The sequence below is a fragment of the Monoraphidium neglectum genome (genome assembly GCF_000611645.1).
Source record: "Monoraphidium neglectum strain SAG 48.87 unplaced genomic scaffold scaffold02353, whole genome shotgun sequence".
In the NCBI taxonomy this organism is placed as follows: Eukaryota; Viridiplantae; Chlorophyta; class Chlorophyceae; order Sphaeropleales; family Selenastraceae; genus Monoraphidium; species Monoraphidium neglectum.
Window position 1 is genome coordinate 320 of NW_014011275.1, and position 9,188 is coordinate 9,507.

A 9,188-nucleotide genomic window follows, 5' to 3' on the forward strand; every position below is an offset into this window, starting at 1 on the left:
TGGGAGAGGGTATGTGTGTGAGTGCGCAAGTGCATGCATGCGCGTGACCCCGAGATCGCACGCGTGTGTGATTTCTGCATGTGCGTCAAACAGACTAATGACGGCAGGCCCAGGCATGAGCAGACCGGGTGAACGGGCAGCAGGGCTGCTGACCAAGCAGTCATACAAGGTCTGACAGGAAGGGGGCTCGAGTGAGGGGCGGCCGGGGATGAGGGAGCGGTGCTGCTGCATCCGCGCCCCGCCTGCTTGAGCCAGGCCTGTAGATGAGGGGAGCAGGCAACAGGCCAAGGCCCAGGCAGCTGCACGCTTGCACTTGAGGCGCACGCACACCCTTGTGTGCAATCATCTGCCCCCCCCCCAGAACACCACCCCCCAATCCACCCCGGCACAGTGATACACATCATGCAGCCCCCTGCGATGCGCAGCGCTGCTGGTGCTGCGCCACCCCCCGCAGTGACGCCCAGTCCGCCCCCGTCAGTCCTGATAACGTCTTTGTCGATCACCGGCGGTCTGCCCTTATCCTAATCACTCATTCACACCCACAGCATCCACAAGGTACGTGGACATGTGAACGAAGCAGCCCTGTCCCCTTCCCACCCTCAACCTCAAAGTAGCAGACTGTCGCTCCGAATTCAACGCCAACATTCCTACGCCGACCTTGATGGGTGACGTGTATATGACGCGTTGCTTGTCCCTGAACGCCATGGCAATGGCGTACTCCGCCACCACGGTCTTGCCGGCGCTGGTGTGGGCCGCAACCAGCACCGACTCGCGCCGCTCCTAGGGGATTCAGCAGTCGGGGTGGCACGGCGTGGTTTGGGTGACACAGCCCGCCGTCTGCTTGTGATCCCTAGCAGATGCTTGCCCGCCTGCCGCTGCAAAGTGACAGTCAACGCATATTCCGACGTATTGCAGCCGCGACGGGCGGCCGCGGGCGGTCGCTGCTGCACTGGGACAGCTGGGGCAGCACTGCATCAACGCGCCATCGCAGCACTGCACGCGGCACCGCACCAAGCAGGCAATCGAAGTCTGCTGGAAGGGATCGAGCGTGAAGGGATACTCCTTGGCCATTTGCCCCTTGTATACGGGCTGGTCCAGTGTGCCTGCGCGAGGGGATCACCCAGATCAGCGAGCTCCAAGGCTGCGGCATCGCGATCTGTCGACAATCGCTCTACGCACTACTGTAATCTGATACTCAAGGCTCATACACACCATGCGTCTTCTCATCGAGGTCTACAGTGGCGTCGTCGAACCCCTCGGGCCTCGCGACCTCGTGAGTGCAGGTCGGGGGCGGCCGTGACAGCTTTTTGGAGCTTTGAGGCTCTTCCGGAGCATCTTGAGCTGCCTTGCGCTTCTTGCCGAGCAGCTCCCGCGTCGCCGCGGCCACGGCGAGCCCCTCGGGCGTCGCCTCCATGGAGCGGGGCGCGCCAGGCGCCTGCGACTGCTCTCTGGCGTGGCTGACAAGCCTGAATGAACGTATGAACGGACAGTATTGTGTGGCCATTGGCGCAGCACACATCATGATGGTTGCCGAGCTTTGACAGCATGCCCCTTCCCCTGCCTGCGTGTTGTGCGACGCGTGTGTGCTGTGCTGTGCTGTGCTGTGCTGTGCTGTGCTGTGCTGTGCTGTGCTGTGCTGTGCTGTGCTGTGCTGTGCCGTGCCGTGCTGCGGCGTGGACACTTCAATGCTCAAATGGCAGAGGCAGTGCGCCGGCCGCACACACAGTCGCACATCGCAATTACACCATCGTGTAGACACTGTGATTCCATGGTTCAGTACGCGTTTCATACGTCAAAGTTGCAACTGCGCAGAGCGGAACCCAGCACGCATTGCACGCCAGCCAAGTTGCACCCAACCACCCACATCAGCCACGCATACATCGATGACTGCTCAAACGTCAGTTCCTGCCGAGAAGCTTGTGTCAGGGCAACTGCTGGGACCAACAGTGAGTTATTGGCGCCCCCTGCAACCCACACAATGAAAACAAACAGGTGCACGCGGCAACTCGGGAAAGTGCACCCTCAACAAGGCTAGACCACACCCCAAAGATACACAGTACGAAGCGTTTAAAAGCCACTGGATTGAAGCGCATTCACGCGGGATGCGCCGCGCCCTCCTGCACTGCAGCAGGTGGCCCAGCCAGGGCGCTCAGGGGTTCCACCTTGATGCCATAGACAAACTGGTTCCACGCCTTCACCTCATCCGGCCCCATCCTCAACGGCGCGCTCACCGGCGTCGCGTCCCGCTTGTACGCCGCCGCGCCCTGCGCCTGCGCGTGCGCCATGATGCGAGCCACCCGCGGCAGCCGCGCGCCGCGCCACGCCGCGAGCGCCCCCCCCACGTCCGCGCCCGCCAGCCAGCCGCCGGGCTCGCCGCCGCCGGGCGCCGCCCGCGCGGCAGCGGACGCCAGCGCCAGGTGGCGTGCCAGGTGGTATGCGTCCTCGAAGGCCATGTTGAGGCCCTGCCCCGTGGGGCGGACCGCGTGAGCGGCATCCCCGACGATGGCGACGCGGCCTGGGCGGAGGGGGGTGGGGTCGGGCAGGCGGGCGCGCAGGTGGCCGGGGCTGAGGGTGGCAGTCCAGCGGTCAGCAAGGAACCCGCCGGCAAAACTACCCGGGTGAGTCCATTGCGCAGACCTCATGCAGCCCCTGCCTCAATTCCACAGACCACCCCAACAGCGGCGGGCATCAAGGCTCCAGTCGCGTGCATGACGGAAATCGCACGCTCGCACTCGTGCACGCTCCCTCACCCTTTCCTTGCCCCTCTCCTCCTGCCTCCCCCTCCGTGTCCCCTCCCTCATCCTCGCCCGCACATCCTCGCACAAACACACGCACAAATGAACACACGCACGCACGCACGCACGCATGCGCCCGCGCACAAACACACACACACACACTATCCCTCTCCCTCTCTCTCTCTCTCTCTCTCTCTCTTTTACACACAACACAACCACACGCGCGCGCACATACGCGCTCTCTTGACGACACCCGCAGCCACACCATCGCACCCACCCTTGCCGAACGCCTGCTCCGTCATGTCTTCCGCTGGCCGTATGAACAGGCCGTGCTCCACAATGACTGAGGGGTCCGTCGCCGCGATCAGCTCGCGCATCGGCGCCGCCAGCGGCTCAAACGCTGCAAGGACGCGCGTCTTGGCGGCCTCGCCCTGCCGCCTGGCGGGCAGGGGGAGGGAAAGCGGGGGAGGCAACAGGAGGCAGGCGGGTGGAGCGTTACGGTAGTTGCGTGTTGCAGACACTGCGTGTTCCGCGCAGTCGGGACTGCTAGGACAGCCCCACTCCCGCCCAGACGCCTCAGCGCAATTTGCAGCACACCTCAGCCCCCCACCCCTCTCAACACTGTTCACATTGATACGACCGGGCGCGAGAAGCTGACTCCTGCCAGCGCGTGCAGGCGCATCCGTACTCGCGCAACCCCATCCCGCCATCCCAACGCACGCACGTGGCGGCCCCGCACCTGGCCTGCTCCGAAAACTCGTCCCCGCCGCCCCCCAACATAGACATCAGCTGCTGCTGCCCCGGGCGCTGCTCGCGCTGCGGCGGCCACTGGACGCCCAGCTCATGCAGGCGCTGCGCGGGCGTCGACGCCACCCAGGCCGTCTGGTCGTTGCTGAGGGGGAACAGCAGGAACGCCATGCCGCCGCCTGCTCATAATATTGGGGGGCGAATGGGGGAGGGAGCGGGGCGAATATGTGTGATAGGGGGTTCACGAGGCGGTCTGGGAATGGGGGAATCAGGCGGGGGGCTCCCATGTGGGGTTGGGGACCAGGCTGCAGGGGCGGCAATGGGCGATCGCAAGTAAACCCGCCTCCAGCTGCCCCGGTCTGCAGTCCCGGTCTGCAGTGGTCAAGGCAGCGCCGCGCGCGCTGCAGCCACCCCGCCTACTCTCTCCCTCTCAAACGCCACTCAAGGGCCGAGCACAGCCACCCGTCCGGTGGCGGGCCTCACGGCCGCTCCCCACACAGCCTCTGTCAACCCCAGCCAGAGCAGCTGCCGCTGCCCGTCCTCCCCGCCCACCAAAAAAACCCAGTCAGGGCAAGGGTCCGAACGCGGCGCCGCCCCGCGGCACGCACCCAGGCAGGACACCGTTGAGCCGTGGGGGATGTCGAAGCCGGCCACAAACTCCCGGTCCAGCCGCGCCCGCCACATCGCGGTGCCCACGTCCGACGGCGGTCCGTCTCCCACCGCCGCCTGCCTCACCTGCGGGTGCGCAGGGGGGCGGGACGCCGCAGGGCGCCATGCGGTGTGCAGCTGGCATTCCAAAGGCCACAGTTGGCCCGCGTGACGAAGGCATGCAATAAGATCTACAGCACGGGCTGCCCACAACGTTTTGATCCGTATCCTCCCAAAGCAGGCAGGCTGCGAGGCTCCTTTGCGTGGCGGGGTCCCCTGGAAGCTGCAAGGCAGCCGCCCGCACCTTTGACCAGTAGCCGTCGGCCCCGACCACCACTGACGCAGTGACAGGTTTATCGTGGCCTTGAAACTTCAACTCCACAACGCTGCCGCTGCCGCCAGCGTTGCCGCTGCCGCCGCCCTGTTCCTCCCGCGCGTCGTCGCCGCCGGCCTGCCGCAGCCCCTCTAACTTCTCCCCCAAGTGCAGCGACACGTTGCCTGGCGCGACAGGCGGCGCGTACGGTGGGGAGGAGGCCGGGGTTGCTGTGTTTGCTTTGGCAGTGCCCCTGCTGTTCAGCCTCCAAACCATCCTGAACCCCACATCCCGCCCCCCTTTGTTTCAACGACCACACGTACTCCCATGCTGCAGCAAGCAGTTGGGTCGCCGTCCTCGCGCGGCAAACACGCGCTTGCATACGCACATGGGCGCGACCGTTGCAGCTGCAACACGAGAAAACACTACATGCCAGGCTGCCGGCGCTCGCAGCGCCCAGACATTGGGTGCACGGGAAGCTACCCACCTGGCAGCTCGTCCGCGAGCAGCTGCTGCAGGTCAGACCACGCCCACGACACCCAGGGGTGGCCCCATTCGCGCTCCATCTCGCGCGAGGGGTGGCTGTCCTCGTTCACTTTCGGGGGGAAGGGGGAGGAGAGGGCGAGGGCGAGGGGTCGCGGCGGCGGGAGCGACGGCGTGACAGTGGGTCGGTGGTCTCCCGGAACCCCAACTGCCCGCCGGCCGCTCCCGTCCTCTCCTTGCCTTTGTCGGATCATAATCATCCCGCCTTCCATGCCACTGTTGCGGCTGCAAGCAGTGCCAGGGCATCCGCCGCCCCGCCCCGCCTGCCCCCCGGCCGCCCGGGACCGCTCACTCTCAGACAGCACGGTGCCGTCGATCTTGCACATGCGGCCGCGCAGCACGCGGTGGCCCTCCGCAGTGACGCGCTTGTACACCTGGGGGCATATACCCCGCAGAGCCTCCAGGCCATTCGCGAGCAGCGTGAAACCCGCGCCGCGCGGCGTGAAGCGGGGCACGCGCTCGAAGACGGCGACGCGGCAGGCGCCGCCGGAGGCGGAGGACAGCGCGTGGGCAACGGACAGGCCTGCGGGGTGTGGGTGGGGGCGCGTGTGGGGGGGGGATGGGGGCGCGTAAGGGGGGCCGCGGCGTGGATGCTTGCGCAGGAAACGGGTTTGGGGGCTTTTGTCATCGCTGCTTTCGCCTGTGTCCCCCCCTCAGGGAACGCCAGGGAGTCCGGGCCAGGCGTCACGTTGCTGACGGCCAGGCGCCGCCCCGGACGCAGCAACCACACGCGGCGTCTCAGGGGTCCAGCCAGCCGCCAACCTGCGGGCCCCGCGCCGATGATGGCCACGTCATAATCCGGCCGCGCCATGTCGGAAGCTATGGGGAAGCTGCGCGCTCGAGCTCGGGTCCGAGACGCACGGCCAGCCAGGGGCGCCGGCCGAGGCTGGGTGCGTACGGTCGCGGGCGCTCGCGCGGCTGGTTGACGTGCTGACAGATGCGGTGCTGACATTCACTGCTCAGCTGGCGGGCCTGTTGAGCCTGCCAGGCAGCCCGAAGAGGGACGCGGCGCCAACGGGCGGGGCGGTGAGTCGCGGACAGTGAGGGGGGTGCCCGAGCGTGCTGCCGGCACAACAAGCCCATGCAGCTTCAATCGATGCTGGAAACAACTGACGTGCTCAACTTGCACGCGATACGACCTACCCCGAGCTGTCGACGAGCGTGCGAACACAGCTAGATCGTACCTGAAGTCGTGAGTTCGGGTTGCGACACTAGAAATCTCAGCCACCAAGAAGCCTAGCAATCCCTTTCTGTAAACCAAGTGGCGATGGAATTCAAACTTTCAGAGCAGCGGAGAACGGGGGCAGGCCGTAGAGGCCGTATGCGGTCCGCAAAGTGCCGCTGCACTCACTGCGCTCGCAGCGTCAGCATCGCCTCTGGTGCACAACGGAGCGTCGCCACACAGCTTCCGTGTGATGCAAGCATGTGCGCCGCAGGCATATGTTTTTCAGTCGCGATCAAGGAGCCTTGTACACTCTTTGTAGGTGTGAATAGTCCAGACTGACGGTCAATTTGCCAAGTGCTTTGGCGGTCGCACGTTTCTGTGACCGTACCGCCTCCTACGGTTGACCACCCTGTCCCATAGGTAATCAACAGTACCCGACGATCGCCGATTACTTCAGCCGCCCACATGACCACGGCTGACACGCCTGATTGATAAAGCAGGCGCAGCAGTTTCATGAGCTGCATGAATTGGACGTTTCCGCAAAACAGTGTGAAGGCGTTCACAAACATAAATTGCGCAGGCATAACCCACAAAAACTGGTGCCAACAGGGCACACGCAAACAGCGGCTTGAAGGATGACATCCTATCATCACATCACCCCACCAAAGCGGTCGAGGTGGGCGGCGTCCGCACTGGCAGCGGTTGCTGGCGACGGGGGCTTACGCTCCAGGTGCGTGCTGCTCGGCCACTAGTCTGGTTGGCCTCGTTCACAGTTGTGAATGCAAGCCAACAGGAGCCTTCGCGCAATGATCAGGCCACAGCCTGGCTTAATCATCATCAATGGACGCCAGACATTCAAGCCAACAAGCGATGGGCCTGCGGTATCAGTCAGTGATCAATAGTAATCTCTCCTGGAAGCCCCGGGCGATGACGGCGACGGGCTCCTGGACGGCCCCCTGGACGGAGACCGCTGGCGCGGCCCCGCCGGCACCTGCAGCAGGCCCCCCGGCTCCGACGCGGCCCGCGGCTGCGGCAGCGACGGCCCCCAGCCGGCCTGGCGGCTTGGCGGGCGGCCGGGGGACGGGGGCGCACGTGATGGCACGGATGGCTGCACGCCGGCATTAAGCAGGAGCGATGGAGGCGGCGCGCCAAGGCCATCCGGCGACGACATCACCAGGTCGCGCCTTGCAAAATGCGGGTGAGCGCGCACAGGCACTAATGCTGGCTCGATGACGGTGTGGCGGGGCGGTGACGCGAACGCGCCCCGGTGCGGCGAGACAGACCGTCTCGGCGTCAGCAGCTGCTGCTGCTGCTGCTGCTGCTGCTGCTGCTGCAGCATGCCCCCTCGGCCCGCGCTTGATGGCCGCGGCGGCGAACGCGTCCTCGCTGCGGCTTCACCAGACCGCATCAAGGCAGCTGCCGCAGCACCCGCCACCATGGGCCCCTCCGTCAACGATCCCGGCCCGCCGCCGCCGCCGCCGCCGCCCTCGCTGCCGCTGATACTGGCGGTCCTGCGAGCCGCCGCCCGGCGCTCCCCTGCACCGCGCTGCGACACCTGCACGCCGGGATAGCCACGCGGGACTGGCTGCGGCGGCCCGGCCCCTCCGCGCGGCGGCCAAACCAGCGGCGGTGCATCCTCGTCTGCCAACTCGCTGGCCGCGGGGCGCAGCCACTCCGCCCACGTCAGCTCTGCACTCTGGGCGGGTGCCATGGTGGTGCGCTGCCGCTGCGGCTGCAGGCTGGGCGCCTCCTCGCGCCGCAGCCGGGCCCCGCGCTCCTCCCCTCCTGCCCCTCCCGCCAAGCTGGCGCGAGGCGGGGAGGCGGACGGACTGCGGCTGCGGCCGCCGTGCGGCAGCGGCTGCGGCAGCTCGGGCGGGCGCCGCTGCTGGCCCCCTGCATAGCTTGGCCGCCGCTGCGCCGCGCTGCCCTCCCAGCCGCCGCTCAACGTGATCTCACGCCATTCCTGACCTCCCAGCTGCTCCTCCTCCTCCTCCTGCTGCTGCTGCTGCTCCTGCTGCTGCTCCTGCTGCTCATCGTGCGGCCACCGCGTTTGCTGCTGCCGCCATTCCTCCATCATGGCACCCTCCTCCTCGTCCCCGTCGCCACCATCCGCGCCGCCGCCTCGCAGCTGCTGAGACGGTCGCACACGCCTGCCGCCTCCCACGCCGCCGCCTCCCACGCCGCCGCCGCCGCCTCCGCCGTGGGCACTGTCGTTCCAGCCGCGAGATGCAGACGACCTGGCCGCCGCGCCTGGCGCGTCGTACGCCTGACTCCCATCGCCGCCGCCGTCGCCGCAGTCCTCCCAACCTTCCCCCATGACCTCCAAGCTGACCGCTTCGGGGCTCCTGGCGCTGATGGGCCGCCGGCGCTGCAAGCCTGCCAGCCGCCCGCCTTGATGCTGCTCCTTCTCCCCATCCCCCTCGCCTTCGGCATCTGGGTGCAGCTGGCTCTGCTGCTGCCATCGCTCGCTGCGCCGCGACCGCCGGCTGCGCTGCACCTCCTGCCACTCGCCCCCGCCGTCACCGCCGCCTCCGCCTTCGTCCTCCCCCTGCCGCCGCTCCTCCCACACAGTGTTGGTCTGCCACCCGCCGCCCCGCCACTGCCGCTGCCACCGGGCCCGCTCGCTGCCTGCCCCTTCGTCGCCCGTCCCCTCGTCTGCGCTGTCACCGCCGCCGTCACCCTCACCCTGCCCCCACCCGTCCTCTCTCTGGCCGCCCTCCCATGATAAGGGGTTGTCCACCCACCTATCACCCGACGCGTTGCCGCCGGCGCCGAAACCGCCGGTGCCATCGGGAAGCCCCGCATCTTGCCAGCCGCTGCGCCTCGGAACAGCGGCGCTGGCGCGCAGGCCGACGCCGGCCGTCCCGACCGCAGATGAGCGCGCCCGGCGGCGGCCTTGGGGCGCCCGGCTGCCACCCTGCTCCCGGCCTTCCTCCTCATGCTCCCGCCCGGGCGCCCACCACCGCTTTCCCCCCTTCTCAAACCGCTCCTCCCCCCCCTCGTCCTCCTCCTCGCTCCCCTCCTGCCGCCACCCCCC

General features: G+C 67.3%; 2 protein-coding genes across 2 annotated transcripts; both read right to left on the reverse strand.

Moving 5' to 3' along the window:
* Positions 1–1,212: 1,212 nt before the first annotated feature.
* On the reverse strand, positions 1,213–1,414 carry MNEG_10525 (hypothetical protein; the record flags this gene model as incomplete). Its single annotated transcript, XM_014041002.1, has 1 exon — positions 1,213–1,414. A coding segment is annotated over one exon (202 nt), but the record flags the coding sequence as incomplete, so codon positions are not given.
* Positions 1,415–2,093: 679 nt separating this feature from the next.
* MNEG_10526 (hypothetical protein) lies at positions 2,094–5,797 on the reverse strand (the record flags this gene model as incomplete). The annotated part of the gene is made up of 8 exons (XM_014041003.1): positions 2,094–2,515; positions 3,013–3,173; positions 3,475–3,661; positions 4,091–4,217; positions 4,435–4,628; positions 4,931–5,038; positions 5,279–5,509; positions 5,749–5,797. The coding sequence occupies 8 exons, from the start codon at positions 5,795–5,797 to the stop codon at positions 2,094–2,096; spliced, it is 1,479 nt and encodes a 492-aa protein (XP_013896457.1).
* Between the last annotated feature and the right edge of the window lie 3,391 nt (positions 5,798–9,188).